The following is a 16,037-nucleotide window of genomic DNA, read 5'->3' as shown; positions in this document are numbered from 1 at the left end:
AACGTGGGCAGGTTCTCGGTCATCTGGGAGACCTGCTCACACCCCGGTCTGCTGAGCCCCAGCCCCAGGGTGCTTCCCACGAATCCTCAGTGGGGTAACTGCGCTGCTGTCCAGGGCTGCACCGAGAACCACGCACACAACAGCTGCTTGGAAAATCACTCCCAAGTACCCCCGAACTGTTTAAGAACCAAGCAAAGTGGGGAGGGGGAAGAAAAAGGAGGAAGAGAGGGAAGAGTGAAGGGAGGTCGGGGCCATGACAGGCAGGCTCGGGTTTCTGCCAAGCACGCCTGGAGCAGACCTACGTCTATACTCAGACGTCTCAAGCTCCACACTGAAGTTGTCCCCCAGACCCTATTCATCCCTCTTTATTTTTTTTGAACTCAGGAAAAATTATTTATTTTCAATTAGAGTTGACGTTTGATACTATTTTATATCAGTTTCAGATGTACAGCACAGCACTTAGAAGTTTATATAATTTGCGAAGTGATCCCCACTTTGGTCTAATGCCCACCTAGCCCCATACGCAGTATGACAACATGACGATATTCTGCATGCTGTGCGTCGCCTCCCCATGGCTGTTTTGTAATTACTCCGTAATCCCCTTACCTTTTCCACCCAACTGGCAACCATCAGTTTGTCCCCGTATCTACAGCTGTTTGTTTCCTTGCTTATTCTGTTCTTTAGATTCCACATATAGTAAAATTTAAGTTTTTGAGTGGAATCGCAACAGAAACAATCATCGTCTGTATAAGCCAACTATCAATTACACTCATAGGGAAGCTTTTTGATTTGAGCTTCATCTGTAATCACCATTGAAGGAAAAGGAAAACAAAGTGGTGCTCTACACAGCCATTCGGACCCCACTCGCACAGCTCGGCGTGCGCCACAATGCCACCGTCACCAACGTTCTCACGCTTCTACTTGTCAAGGGGAAACCACGGTATGCTAAAAACCTGAGACGTGAGGCAGGCAGACGAGAACATGGCACGGCAGACCACATTCGTCAGCGTCTAACTCAGTGTTAGGCCAGGGAGCACTCGGAAGACACAAGGTTTAAAATCTGTTCTTGCAGAGAAGCTGGACTTCAGGTGCACTCAGAACACTGAAGTAACGGGGTGGCTGGGGATCACCCCAGGGGGATGATCGGCCCTAATACTTACCTTCGGAACACAATATTTACCTGTTCTGGTTTTCTGCTGATAAGAATACTTAGCACCTTGCTGAAGAAACTGGCAAGTAGTGGGTTCAAGGGGGAATCGTTTAGGAGGAAGCTATACAATTTCATGAGCAAGGATTCATCTTCTCCCAGTCTATCATTCATCTGGGAGACATCAGAAGTGAGCAACTCACAAGAAATATTTGGATACCTAGAAGAATAGGATACTTATATCATCATCTATATTAACAGTTTAATTACATAAAGTAAAACACATATCAGAAAGCTTTCCTAAAATTGTGTGAGAAAAATAACAAAATTATCTTTCGCAAATTAGAAAATCGTTTCAATCCGTTCTGTCCAGTCTCTAGATTAAAGTGAATTTTATACTGTGTCCAAAAAATGGTTCCTAAACCATGCTCTAACAGGAATGCATTTTCCCCAATGAAACTGGAGCACACCTAGGGCGCGGGAGCCCGGGGGGCCCGCAGCAGGGCGGAGCCTTCTCGCAGCAGGGCGGGGCCTTCTCGCCTTCTCGGATGGGCCAGGTGTGGCAGGTAAAGGCCTCGGGCCGCAGCCATCCGTGGCCGCCTCTGGCTCAGAAAGCGGCCCAGCTGGTAGGACAACCATGAGGACGCCGGTTTCCAGGAGACTCGCTGCACACAGCACCTTGTAACTACTCAAGACACGTTGAGGTTCCCAGGCCAGCCACCTCTATTTTCACGTGGGCTGCAAGCGGTACTAGAAATTGCATAAGGGCGGCCTTGTCAAATGTTCAGTCTGCATCGCATCTGAGGAGAGTAAGATTCTAATACACCGAGGTGGAGAACGGGATGGCAGCCTTAGCGGCCCGGTGGGAGGCGGCATGCAAAGGAACGAGCTCTCCACACCAGCTTCTTTCATCAGGCCTCGCCCCCTGGACACAGACCTCCTCCACACGCCCCACGGCACTGGAAGACCTGCACCCCTAAAGCTTGCTTACTTACCCCCGGAGCACCAGAGCTCACCCTCTGAAAAACACGAGTAGATCCACTTTCTCTACTCACTTCCCTGACCACAAACGACTTCTCGTGTTTTCAGCAGCAACAACGGAGCCTCCGAGGCCCACGCAGACCATGCTCCCGACCCACAGTTCATTTCTCTGCTCTTTTCCTTCCCGGGCAGCAGCCAGAATCCAGAACCATCTAGTCATCGGGAATGGCAAGCTCAAATGCTGACCAGGACAGGGAGGGACAGAACAGCCACAAGCGGCTGTAGGATGAGCGAGGTGAGGACGGTGGTGGGAGTTTCCCGCACCAGCACGCGGCTGCCCATTTTGAGGCCCCGGACTGGTGGGGCTACTGGCGACAGACAGAAAGCTACAGCGCTCAAAGGGTCTGGCATGAGGGCGGAAGACTGAGCAGGAGGAGACTGTCCCCAAACGAACCCTTGTACAGAGGGAAAAACTGAAAAGAAAGCAGCAGAACTGGCAGGTGTGTGGGCACAGGGGCCACGTCACCCAGCGGCTGTCTGGAGGCGCACGGCTCGGCAACTGAGTCTTCCTCACGTTATGAAATAGGTGGGCATGAAGATGCCACAAAACAAAGTCACTGTCATGCCGGGGGCAGGATTAGCCAGTGGTTACAGGTGTGGCTTCTGGAGCCACACCATCGAGTTTCAGAACCTGCCTACCACTTCCAAGCTCTATGACCCTGGGCAAGTTAAGCTCTCTGGGCCTCAGTTTCCAGGTCTGTAACGTTAAGACAAGAGCCCTCACCTCACGGGGGAGGATAATACAATACAAAACACTGAGGAGAAGGCCTGGAACGAACAGCTGGCTGTCCTTACTTCTCTCTATTTTCTCCTTCACGGAAGTGCTGGCCCGCCGCCATGGGGCTGGGCAGGCGGCACGCTGTCTCAACTGCCCTCATCTGAAAGTTGCCGACAAATGAAGAGTTGGTAAAGGCAGGAGACTGCAACCCCGGGGGCGAGCCGAGTGTGTAGAGGACCTACTCGAAATTTCAGCACAGATGGTCCAGAGGAGGGCATGGGCACCTTTTAAATTTTTTCACCTGTTTTGCCACAGGTGACTCAGAAGTATGACGTAAAGCAGCATGAATATGGATCTTAGGCACCACACAAAAGGCTCGAAGTTCTGGTCCTGGACAGGCTGGGGCTACACTGTCACTCCCTCCCTCACATTAAACAAGTTTCTAAAATACCCAAAGCCCCCTCGAATCCCCCGCGCCAGGCCCCTCCTACGCCACCGCGCGCTGTGCCCTGACGCCCTCCCTCTGTACCAAGAATGCAGAAGCCGTCGGAGCAGAGCCCGGCCGAGCTGGCGCGACCTGCGCGTGGGACCCTTCCTCCTCCCACAGCCCTGCTCAACGCCACCCTCCACTCGTCCTCCTGGTCCCCTTCCCTCCTGCCCACTCCAGCACAGAGCATCACTCGAGCTCCTGCTCACTGACACGTCTTTTCCCTCGACACAGCACAGTCTCACCAGCAACTAAACACAAACCAGTTTCTTCCACTCCTCTCCTGTCTCCACATCGGCCTGTGGTTCCCACTTTGTCCCTCTGCTCCCTTTCTAGGAAACTACTCGAAAGAAGGGTCTCTGCCTCGTCTCCAGTTCTCCCTCAAAGGCGCTCCAGAGCCTACGTGCTGCACGGTGCACGCGCCGGTGGTTACTGGCCCACCGGCGGCAGCCCCGACCACTGCCCCGTCCCCCCCTCCGGCCCGTCTCCCCTCGGCCTCCGGCGCGGCGGCCCCTCCCGGCGCTCCTCTGCCGCGGGCCGCTCCGCAGCCCCTCCGTGGGACTCTCGACCAGCTTTTGGGCTTATACTTCTACTTAAGGACCTCTTTTTAAAGTTCTCATTAAAATTAAAAAGGTCAATGTAAAATGACCATCCTGTAACGCATGTGATCACTGAATAAGTTGGGAACAGCGATGTGTAATGCACACGTGTAATTAATATATTTACGAAGTTCACAAAACACAGCAATCTCTCCATCATCCAAAAACTACAAAACGCTGATCTAAATTTCCTGAAATGACTAGTTAGCCTTAACCCTGAAAAGCGGTCAGACCCCATCTGAAAAACCCCTCTAATCCAATACCAACCCGACTGAGCAGAGAACGGCCCAGCAGAGAACTGCTCTGCCCAGCTCGAGTCACGCGCCCTTACAATGGTGCCATCCAGAAAGCTGTGTCCAGGGAGGCTCACCTGTTTCTCGCAACCTCTGAGGCAGCACCAAAAGAAAAAAGGATAAAAAGAAAAGAAAGAGACAAAAACACCCACGATGGCATGGCAGCGCGACAAAAACCACGCCCACTTTTGGGGAGAGCAGCACTTTCCACAAGGTGTGCCCCCTACCCCCGACCAAGAGGTGCCAGCTTCCTCTGGCACCTGGGAAACAGGCCCCAGAGGGCGAGCCCCCTGCTCAGCTGCCCGGAGCCTAAGAGGGAAGGGCCAGTCCCCTCGCAGGGGGCCTGACGCGAAGCCCACACCGCGCCCCCTCCTTCAGGGCAAGCCCGCGACACGCAGCGCCCACGCGTGCTGGTTCACTGCGACGGGAACGCCCGAGGAGGAGAGTGTCTCGCTTGCGGGTGGGAGCATGGCAGTGTTCCTGTGGCCGCTCTCCTTCCCTCTTCTTTCTGAGGCACTGATCTCTGAGTGGAGGCTGTCGCCAAACGCTAGTTGTCAACCGTCACGGCTGGCAGAGAACATGACTCCCTTGAAAATCCAACCACCAGCAAGTTGAAAACATTAATAAGTATTATTTCCCTGACAGCAAAATTCGCACAAGAAGAAATAAAAAGATATCTTTAAAAAAAAAAAAAAAAAAGGGACTGGGGAAGAGAGTACAAAAAAGAATCTACTAAAAAACATAATTCTTCCTATCCATTATTTAATGCAAAATAAGTTACTTTGTGTTCCATTTCTGGGGGGTGGGGAGCACATAGGTCAATGGAGTTAGAGGTGGAAAAATCAATAAAACCCCAATACTTTAAATACGTAAGGAATACTGCCAGTTTCCAAGGGTCGATGCCATGGGAGACCGTGACGAAGGCGTCAGTCCTGCTGCGTCGCTCTCGGTCTGCGTGTGCGCAGATGGAATCGGTGATGAGCACACAAGCCACTGCAGTCGCCCACAGGGGCACCCACCGAAATTCAGCGACACTACCATTCACCAAGACCCACACGCTCCAGCTAACGAAAGGTCAGAATTTATTTTATCAGTGACACTCCTGACAACCCGAGCTCTCGCTTCGATCTGCTGTGTGATCTCAGGTAACCACATAACACTATCTTCCGATTTGCAAAGAGAAAATACTTGGCTCGTGTCTTACTATTTTAAGAAACTTCGTCGCTATTTATAAAGCGCCCTGCCCTTCCACAAGACCTTCTGAGTGAAACGCGGAACACTCGTTCTGAATCCCGTCATTTCGCCAGGCCCCGCTCGCCACAGGAGCAGGCGCTTCACCGGGCCGGGCGGCCCCGCCGTCCGAAGGCCCGGTGCGAGGTGTGGGGTGGCGTGGGGGCTGCGGGGCCACGAGCACGGACACCCTGCCCCACCTCGCTTCAGTCCCACCCTGAAGAGAAGATTGAGTTTTCTTACTTGTATCTGATCTTTTCATCCATGTCTTGAGGTGGTTCTTCTATAATGAACGAGACTAAATCTTCGAGACATTCTGCTTTTAACAGAAACTCTATAAGTTTGCGGTTCTGAGCTTTACATTCCTGTAAAACATCTTCCTCATCCATTAACTCCTTCAGTGTTACATCTTCTTTTTCTAGAAGTGTGTCTATGTGGGATGATGAGTGAAGATCAAATTTCCAAAACATGCTGGTCTAAACAAAACGCAGAGAGTATTTCAAATAAAATTTCAAATTCACATATTAATTTTTCAAATTTCAGTTTAGTTTTAGTCTAAAACGCCATAAGTAAAATAAGTTTCACATTCAACCTATACGATACTTTCTGAATAAGTAAAATTTAGCAGGATTTTTCCCTTCTCAGAAAATATTTTTATTGATAACAGAAAATTGACTTGAAAATGCTGAAAGATACTAAAACCTGGAATTTTAACCTGCAAAATTATCCCATCCAACCTGGTTAAGAAGGGAAAGGAAGAAAGTAAACCCTCTCTTCAGGGCGAAGGACGCAGTCTTACACAGAACAGTCTCATCAGAACCTCAGTGCCTAGCACTCTTCAGGATACTGCAGAACCAAACCAGTCACTACCAACGACCGGTGCTTTCGCCGCTGACAGCACAGGACTTTCACAGCCCAAAGTCTGAAAATCATAAAATGGTAAAAAGCCTGTGACGTTCCTAACAAAGAAAAATAAAAAAAAGGAACCTAATTCTTAAGGAATTCCTCAGTTACTAGGAAAAACACATGAGAAACAAAACTACCGGCCTGGAAAGCCGCGCGTGAGCCGCCCGGCCCCTCCGTCCTGCCCCCTCCGCAACGCGAACCAGGGAGTTTGTTTTCTTCGAGTTACAGAGTTAAAAGAGAATGTGTCGCAAATGGGAATATGAAACACAGGGTCTACTGCATAACCTAAGGATGCCATGATGGGACAATCTCAAAGGCCACTTTTGACCAAAAGACGACAAAATGATAAGAGTTCCGATTAGGGAGGGGGAGCATTCAAAAGCCGGTCCTATCTGGCAAAGGTGCGCACTGCCTAACTCCTGAAGCAGGGTTTGGGAAGATACATGCTTACTCGATGTAACCCCTAAACTGTAACCTGTAGATCATTAAAAGCCTGTGCTGAGAGAGCCTGGGTGACAGAAACGCAGCCGCGAAGGTCATAACCCACAACAGAGCGCACATGCGCTTTCACGTGTTCTGCTAAATCTGCCCATACTGGGAGATCGGGGAGCAGCAGACCCTAACTTCATACTTCTGTGAACACGTGTTTCAGAACAGTACTGTTTAAAATAGAGATCGCAGAGGGCAACGTTTATTTCTGCTGCTAGTCAAGCTGATTGGCCCAGGAACAGGAAAGAGCCGCGTGCGCACCACGGCAGGCTACTCAACGGCGTGTAAGGACACACCCGCTTCACGTGAATTCACTCGTAAGTGTATGATCACAGTCTTTCAAATATAAGCAGAGTTTTAAGAAAGTCAGAGAAACAATAAGGGACTCAAAAATAAAGAGAACAAGTTTCAGCTAAGAATATTACAAAATATGGTGTTACAGTAGCTGTCAAACAAAATCTTGAAACATTTCGAAAGACACGTAAAGCGACATGCTCACATCGGTGAGCAGCACAGAACCAAGACCCGGGTAGGGATGGGGAAGCCACCGCGAGGCTGGCCTACGCCAGGCTGGCGACGCCCCACTGGGGAGAAGTGGCACGCAGACTGCCGTGAGCTCCCGAGATGACACGAAGCAGTGGCCCGCAACGTAAGGCGCAGCTGTCTCTTCCTCTTTATGATCAGGCCAATGATTAACCACAGAATATGCTAGAAAAGCAATGCCACAACCCCCAGCACCGTCAGCAGCCACCCACGCCACTGGGCTAACAGGGACCTCTCTGCTTCCAGACCATAACGTCTCTGCTAGTGAAGGAAAGAAACATATACTTCAAACCCGAGAGCAGCCTACTTCCACTTCTAAGGCAGTTACTAGGGAACTGAAGAGATAATGGCAAAAGTGAGATACACACACGGAACACGAAAGTACGTTTGGGGAAAAGGACAGTGGAAATAAATCTTACACATAAATGGCTTTTTTGGTTTTCAGATTTGTGGAAAATGGCTAACAAACAAACAACACCTGCACTGTGCCATTTTATCCTAATAAAACTGACAGGGAGAAAAAAAGACAAGATACCAGCAACCTGTAACTCCAAAGGAGGGAAGGGAAAAAGGTTCCCGATCCTACAAAGAGGAAGGAGAGAAGCTGCCCCTTGCTCGGGGCACAAAGTAGCGCTGTCAGCAGTCCACATGTTTCTGCTGGAGCAACCTGGCTCATTTATCTGTGTTTTAAATCGTAGATGCTAAAGAAAGCACACTTTACCACTCGCCCCCACCCGCGGTGCCAAAGCTCAGGATGACTAAAATAGCGACATGCAGCACCGTGCCCCATGACCAGGGCACGGGTCCCGGGCCAGTCTGGACTCCACGCGCGCAGCACCATGGCTGAGGACGGCCCCCCGCTCCGAACGACCGCGGAGAGCCACACCCCCGACAGCGTGCCCTGTCTTCAGGTGCTCACGGAAATTCTGACCCTAGGATGTGTGGCAAAAGGGTTCTTTTTTCTTATTTTAAATATTTCATTGGAGTCGCTGATTGAAACACTCCCAGGTGTGTTAAAACTCCTTCCTACCACCATTGGGTCACTCTGCGTTTGTTTTGGTCTGCAAGTCAAATTCCTTATTAACTAATGGTCCTCTCCACTTGAAATCAGAAAACTGGACATAGTTAATAATTCAGTCTGAAACCTTTTAAAAATTTTATCTCAGTTAAAGCAACTTGTTTATTTTTGTAATCCCATGGACAAAGATATAAAGTATAATTAAAAATACTAAGAAAAAGCACAAAAAAGCAAATCTGGTATCAAGTCCTAACTCCTGGAGCTAATTATAAACGAGATTTACACTTACATCCAGCAAAAATAAACTATAATGTCTACACACTATAAAGTCATACTTCTGTCTGACTTCCATAATGTTAACCTTATAAAGGAAACTCATTAAATACTGAATTTATTAAAAAGGCTGAAAATCAGTAGTGATGACATAGAAGCAGGAACTGGCAAACTGCAGCCCACAGCCCGAACCCAGCCCGCAGCCTGCGAGCTAAGAATGGTGGTGATATTTTTAAATGGTTGTTTTAGGAAAAGAGATGAATAAGCGACAGGGGCTGTATGTGGCCCACAAAGACTAAAATATTTATTCTCTAGTCCTTTAGAGAAAAGGTTTAGCGTCCCTTTCCTGGAACTTGGCTCTGCCACCTCTGAGCCCACCCCGGCCCTCACAGCTGACCGGAGGGAGGGCCAACCCACCAGGCCACCCTCGCCTCCTTAGGCACGCCTAGACCATGTTGCCAGCTTCTCGGGCAGACAGGCATGGCCACGTGACAAAATTTCCTCCAGTGTGCCATGAACCATAAAAACCCCCACGTGTCCTCCCCTGCATCTGAGTGGTGACAAATAAGGCCCTATGTGATAGCAGAGCTGAAAACTGAGGTGCTTCTGTCCCCAGATCACCACAGGGAAGAAAGGTGCCAGCTGTCCGGGGGACTGTCCCAGACACCTGGTCTATGTGATCCAGCAGTGTGCCTACCCGACCTACCGGCTCCTGTAGCCCCGAGACGGTGACTTTGTGTTTTATCATACTTAATTAAACACAAGAAAAGGAATTCTTTAGCAACTACCTGAATCAGAACAGCATTTTTCAAATCCGAACACTTTGAAATATACAGTGCTACATCCATTTTCTTTATATCGGGTACTGCAAACTTAAAAATAAAATATAACCACAGTAGACCCCTGAAACAAGCATTATGTGTTTTACCTTTCAGCCAAACAGCAAACTGACTGGAAGCGAATGGAGCTAGCTCAGCCCTGGTTTCTATTTATGCCCTTTGAAGTAGAAACAAGCTAGGGGTGAAGGTCAACTGCCCACAGTCCCAAGGTCAAATGGAGTTCTTTTAAAAAGTACAACTACTCTAAGACACTCAGAAAAACTACAAGGAGTGAGAATTTCAACAGCTCATTTTTAGTAAACAAAGACACCAAGGAATTCAAACCCTAGCTACACCTTAATTAAGCAGCTCAAAAATAGGGTTTTCTCCAAAAAGGCTGAAGATTAGATGGCAGGTCACCCGGGAGCTGAGGTACCCATCACTTGAAGCCACAGGCGACAGCCTCTGCTGCTTTGTACCTTCCCTATAACTTAAGACACAAGTAAAAATTACTATCCTTATGTGTGCAGAATAGAAGCAAGGGTCCCTAACCCTAGTCACTCTTAGACGTCCTCCACAACTAATGAAATACCGCCCTTCTCAGCAGCCAAATCTGGGCCATGGCACCTTTAGCTCCCAGCAGGTAGGCAGTGACTCTGTTTCCGAAAGAAAAGGTGCTACCCTGTCTCCACGACACAGGACTGACACGGCGATGTGGCTAGATAGTCTGCAAGAAGTATGACAAGAACCCTAGGCCCTCCGTCGAGTTTTCCAAGGCGCCGCGGGGAGAGCACATTCCACAGGGCCCGACCGTGGGTGGGCTCTCACCAAGTACACGCCACGTTCCTCCAAACCCTGTGGGGGGTACTGAGCATCCCAACAGGCCTGACTCCAAGCCGGCTCACGACTGGCCGGCCCTGAAGCCTGGGAAAGCTGCCTCACCTCCCCCAGCCTCAAGCCCCTCCCAGGCGGACTGGCTGGAAGGAGCCAATGAGAAAGGCCCAGACACACGCTGGGACACACTGGGGCTCGGCAAACGGAAGCTGCCGTGCAGCGCCCACCACCGAGTCAGTGAGCTTCAGTGCTGCCCAGGCTTTCACGGGCGCAGGGAACACCCAGGGGTCTTGTTGAAACGGTCTCCGACTCTGACGCAGTAAACGGGGGGTTGGGCCTGAGCCTCTCCAGTGAGCTCCCTGGTTGCTGCCACTGTGGCCCTGGACTGAAGCCACCGCCGACCGTCTGTACCAAAGCACAGTAAGTGGCTAAAACAACTACGCAGCCGTCAGAAACGGAGGGGAAGCGGCTACGCAAACGTGCGGCTGCGCTCGTTCAGAAACCCGCTGTGCACGAGCTGATACAAGTGGGTTCTTTTCTAACAGGACGGAGAGGACATTAATAGAATACATCACTTTTTGATGGGGCCCCCCAAAAATGACAGACTGTGCTCTGCAAAACCCCAAGTCTGCAACACCACTATTGACTGTGGAATACCCGGAACCGAGACTGGCTGGGTCCAGAGACCCCAAAAAAAGACTCAAAGATTATCAAAAATTCCCAGACAGCAACAGCCGAGCTTGACGCAAATGCTGCTGGCCACGGAGCCCTGTGAGGCTGCACATACCCGCGAAGCCAGCCCCGTCTATACCGCCGCATAACCGCCCCACCGGGATGCCCCAAGATTCCAGATCCTAAGTGAATACTTGCTGCCATACTCCAGTCTTGCAATAAACGTGCATAAGATATTTCTAGTTGAAATAGTCACAATTACCGAAACATATGAAGCATGAATTATAAAAATAGGAGAAGCGGCTGCTTCTGCCTAAGATAACACATGGGAAAGAGTTAAAACAACAAAATAAGTTATAAATTTTTAAAACTATTTCTTCAAAATGTTCTATGAAGGGAATATTTGTAATATAATTTTTGCATGGTCTTATGCAGAGACATGCCAGCACACACTGCCCAAGTCAAATTCCTGTACACCGCGAGTCTCCCCGGGCACTGCCCAGAGGCCCCCTTCTCTCGGCACCATCAGAGGGCACTGGCCCCGCTATCACCCAGGTAGGGACTGTTGAATACAAATGTCACTAAGGCCCAGGTCAGCCACATCTAAGTTTAAAGTTTCTAACAGCCACACCAAAAAAGTAAAAGAAACTGGTGAAATAAATTTTCATAGTATATTTTATTTAACCTCACTTATCCAAACATTATTATTTCAACACGCAAATTTTTTTTTGGTACTAAGTCTTCAAAATCTGGTCCATTTCACACTTATAGTACATCTCAATTTGTACCAGCCACATTTCAAGTAGTCAAGAGTCATATGATTCTAATAAAGCAACTGACAAGCAGCATCCGAGACCATGGTACTGCAGGGAAAATAGGTAATACCCATGCTGTAATGTTTTTTAATGTAGTGATGTTTCCATAACACCTCTAATAGAGATACTGCTAATGAATCTACTTGCAAGGTGTGTTCAGACAGAGTTAGTTCAGGGAATAAAAGTAAAATCCATTCTGTAAAATGGAGGCAGTACAGGAATAACGACCCTTGTAACAGAGACATCTAACAAGGTTAAAAAAAAAGTCGTATGTGGCCCATGACAGTTCCAATTACATGATTACTACAATTATGATTCAAAGTTTCTCTCATGGAACTAAAATAGCCCCCCTCCCTCATCTCCTTCCAAGGCCAAAGTCAACAACTAACCACCTTGCCCACACAACAGCCAACGGGGAATGAAGAGGGAAAACCTAGGAGCCACGATACCCTTTCTTCTAAAATATAAACATATATAAGATAATCAGGTTTATTCTTTTATACACACACACGCGTACGTGCACACACACACACACACACACACACACACACACACAGAGCAACTAAGCATTCTTCAAGTCAAAAAAGTAGGTCGTGAGAAAACCAGAACTGTTTTTTAGCCTCTAAACCCAGGAATATTTGTAGGAATAAAAGGGAAGTTTTCAAACTCTTCGCCCTGAAATAAAGGAGAAGGCTAGATCTTAAACCAGGAGAGCCGTGGGTGGCCCGTTACCAGTTTAGATAGACCTGCTCACATTTTAAAACAGGTGCCTGTCTTTGGGAAGTTATTTTGCTTTCTATGCTAATTCAAAACTATTATAAAGAAGAAAAAGTATGCCTAGGTCACTCAAACGTGTTGGGAAACAATGATGTTTGATTAATGTATTTAAAAAAAAATTAGACTCCTCACATGTCCTGAAGAAAACTGAGCTTCATGGCCTCCACTTAGATTCAAAACAAACTGCTTGTTTATTGCACCAGCAGCAGGCAGCGTACACCAAACCTCTGGCTGCATTTACAAGAAGCCTGGGAACGGGATCTACTGAACACAGTGAGCTGCAAAAAGCTGTTCTTACTGGTTCACCTGCTCCGGCCAGTGTCCAGATACCTGGAGCCTCAGGCCCCCTCCCGGTGCTTGGGCTCGCGTGTGCAACAACCCAGACGGGGAATTGTTGGGCTCAAGAAGGGTTGGTGGTTGCTCACTCGGCACACTGAAGTGGCATGCCACTAAGAAGGGGACAGGGAGGAAAGTATCTATAAATAGGAGAATGCAGAGTCACTCTATCACCTCTCAGCATTACTAACGATAAACTCTACTCTTGACGGCAAAGCTCGATGCTCTGGAAAACACTGTAATTTTCACATGAAGAGGCAGAAACATGGACCCAGGAGTCATAGCTGCCCTCTGAAGGAGGTCTCGCTAAATACTAAGGAAAAGGTCAGGAAGGACGGGCAAGTCCACCCAGGAGCTGCGCCCACTTCAGCGTCGCCCCCCACCTCCACCCAAAGGCTGGAATAATAAATCAGGCGCCAGAGCGCCCCGCAGAGAGGACCACATCTTCAGGGAAAAGGCAACACGAACTCAGAGCCACTTCTACGGTACTGGTGCTTTGTCCAAGGACATGCAAAAACGATTCCGTTTCTACCATCTGCATGTTCCGGAATTTTTCCCAGCTTTACTTAGCAATTTCTTTGATATTTCAGCTTTCCTTTGAGAGTAGTAAATAAAGGACTAAAATCCACTGAATGTGCGCTATATTAATCAACAGGTATTTGTGAAGCATTGATATGCACTGTACCGATGAATACACGAGTAACACGATAAACAAACCCTACAGTAAAACTAAGAGAGAAAATACAGAGAATAAGAGATAAACGCCAAGCCTGCTCTGCAGAAAGGGAGCTCAGCAGAGGGGAGCTCGGCCAGAAGACTCGTGAGGCCTCAGCTGAGCCTCAAAAGACAGAGTTTAGTGGGTGATGCAGAAGAAGTAAGTACTCGTGGCCAGGACAGATGAGCCTGCAAGCACAGAGGACAGAAAGGCCCAATAGCTTCAGGAAATTCGTGGCAGGGAGAATGTCCTGATGACCAGGAGAAAGAGCCTTTCAGAGGGTGCTAGGAATAAGGCCAGGCGACTCAGGGCCACGCATGAATGCACAGCAGAGCCATGCAGGCTTGCTGCAGACGCGAGGAGGGAACTGGTGAGTTTTGAGACAAACGTACATTAAAGTATCTGTATAAAGATTAAGCAATGTATTTCAGTACCAAAGAAAGAAACAATTCTGAATAGAGATAGAGGGAAAGTGAAACAGAGATGACATTTATGCTGTGGCAAGTATACAGAGCCTGTACTCCTGCGAAGGCCAAGGGAAGAAAGAGGACTAACCTGCCTGGGTGCGGCCGAGTGTCTGAAGGTGACTGGCATGCGGGCCAGAAGGGCGTGCTGCAGACCAGGCCACTGGGCAGGACGCTGCAGGGACAAGCGGCACGCTAAGCCATGAACGATGAAGCAGGCAAGACAAGGCAAATGATCAGCGAGACCAGGTCTCCAGTTCAAATACAGAGGTGACAACAACGAGAAAGACGGACCGGGAAGAGATGTGCCCAAAGGGAAGAATGCAGAGCCCCCCTTTCGAGAACTCATCGAAGACGCCGAGGCCCCGCAACAGCCTCCACTCTGCAATCCAAGGTGTCCCCTGGGAGATTTCACACGAAATTACCACTCCTCCTCCCATTCCAACCACAATTCTGCCTCCTCGAAGCCTGATCTTCACGTTTCCTTCATTCGTGGCTGTACTCTGGCATCAGGTGATACACACTGACGGCCTGCCTCTGGAATGCTGAGCTGCCTGGGAAATAGGAGGCCCTCAGAACGCAGTGCCCGCCCCCACGCCGGGGCTGACCCAAACGCACCGCTGAGGTGTGAAGGGCAGGGCGAAGCGTGTGATCTCATCACCCACTTTTATATTTAAAAAGCCAATTGCCAATCAAGAAACATCCAGCTGCACTCTGTCACCTGGTCTACATCAGAGCAAGTAATGTGTCCTTCACAAATTCTCATAGATCTCGCATGTGTGTAATCCCTGTGTATAAATTGCACAATTTCAAAAAATTCAGTCCAAGTATATGCAAAGCATGACTTATTTTGCTAATAAGAGATTTTTTTCTTTTTTTAAAGTGAGTCTGGGGGTTACGGAAAAAAAAGACTAAGAAAACTGTTAAAGTGATGAAAGAAACAAGTCCGAAGAGTTTGGCTGATTGCAAGCTCACTGTAAAGTCACATTATGGTGTGACTAACAAGCACAGCAGTCTCAGCGTAGTCACTGATGAGTCGTGTCCGGGCCCATGGGAGGCGCCAACCGTACTGCGGCCTGCCCCGGCAGGCCACCTCGTGCCAGGCAACATCATACCCCACTCTGGGGAGGAGGATGCTGCCAACCACATGGCACCAAGATGAGCAGGGTGGCAACAGGACTCGCCGCGTGGGGACAGAGTAACTGGCTGTGACCATCCTGAAACTCTCCCGTACCGCCGTGCGTACAGCTCGCGAGGATGAAACGAGAGCCAGGGCGTGACAGGTACAGATTACCTGTGAGCAGGCAAGAGCTGCTACGACGGGGCTAAAGGTGGGGGCCACGAACGCGAGCGAGGCCCCATGGCTGGCGGTGCCCCGGCAAAGCCTGCAGAGCCCTCTGTGGGGGCGACGGCGCAGGAGGCTCCGTTCTGGAGAGGAAGGCCACTCTGAGTGACTCCCGTGGTGTCTGATCAATCTCAAAGTTTGACGGATCCACAAGGCACGGCTACACCTGGGCCGACAGGCGCCTCAACGAGAAATCAGAACAGGTGGACGCGACCGTCCAGCGCTCGGAGGACTGAAGCCCGCCCGGTCCGCCGCTGCTCTGGTAACTCTACCGAAAATAAAGGACAGAGAAGAGGCCACAGCAGCCAAGGAGAACGCCAGCACATTTATGACGAGACAGAGAGTGAAGAAGTAATTCGGGATGCCCAACATCCAAGTGACAGAAGTTTTAGAGAACATACTATAAACCCAAAACCGACCCCTGTAAAAAATGACCTCCAAGCACAAAATTTTCTCTGCCCTCGGGACCTGCACATGCGCCATCACGGTGAGGTGAAACAGACCCCCTACGGCATGG

General features: G+C 49.3%; 1 protein-coding gene across 25 annotated transcripts in view; it reads right to left on the bottom strand.

The window, feature by feature from the left end:
- Positions 1 to 16,037, bottom strand: part of PPP6R3 (protein phosphatase 6 regulatory subunit 3) — a 110,531-nt gene that overhangs the window by 62,121 nt on the left and 32,373 nt on the right. For 23 of the 25 annotated variants that reach the window (XR_004950855.1, XM_036220678.1, XM_036220682.1 and 20 more), the window contains 2 exons: positions 5,759 to 5,991; positions 1,181 to 1,367 (listed from right to left, as the gene is read on the bottom strand). The exons of the other annotated variants lie outside the window; for them this stretch is intronic. Coding sequence is in view for 22 of the 23 variants with exons in the window: in XM_036220678.1 (XP_036076571.1) it covers positions 1,181 to 1,367; positions 5,759 to 5,985 (414 nt within the window). In the remaining variant the exon portion in view is untranslated. The remainder of the gene's footprint in view (positions 1 to 1,180; positions 1,368 to 5,758; positions 5,992 to 16,037) is intronic. 25 annotated transcript variants of the gene reach the window in all.

This window comes from Rousettus aegyptiacus, unplaced genomic scaffold, assembly GCF_014176215.1.
Source record: "Rousettus aegyptiacus isolate mRouAeg1 unplaced genomic scaffold, mRouAeg1.p scaffold_m13_p_5, whole genome shotgun sequence".
NCBI classification, from domain to species: domain Eukaryota; kingdom Metazoa; phylum Chordata; class Mammalia; order Chiroptera; family Pteropodidae; genus Rousettus; species Rousettus aegyptiacus.
Note: the sequence above shows the minus strand (reverse complement) of the source record. Positions and strands in the feature narration are given on the sequence as shown.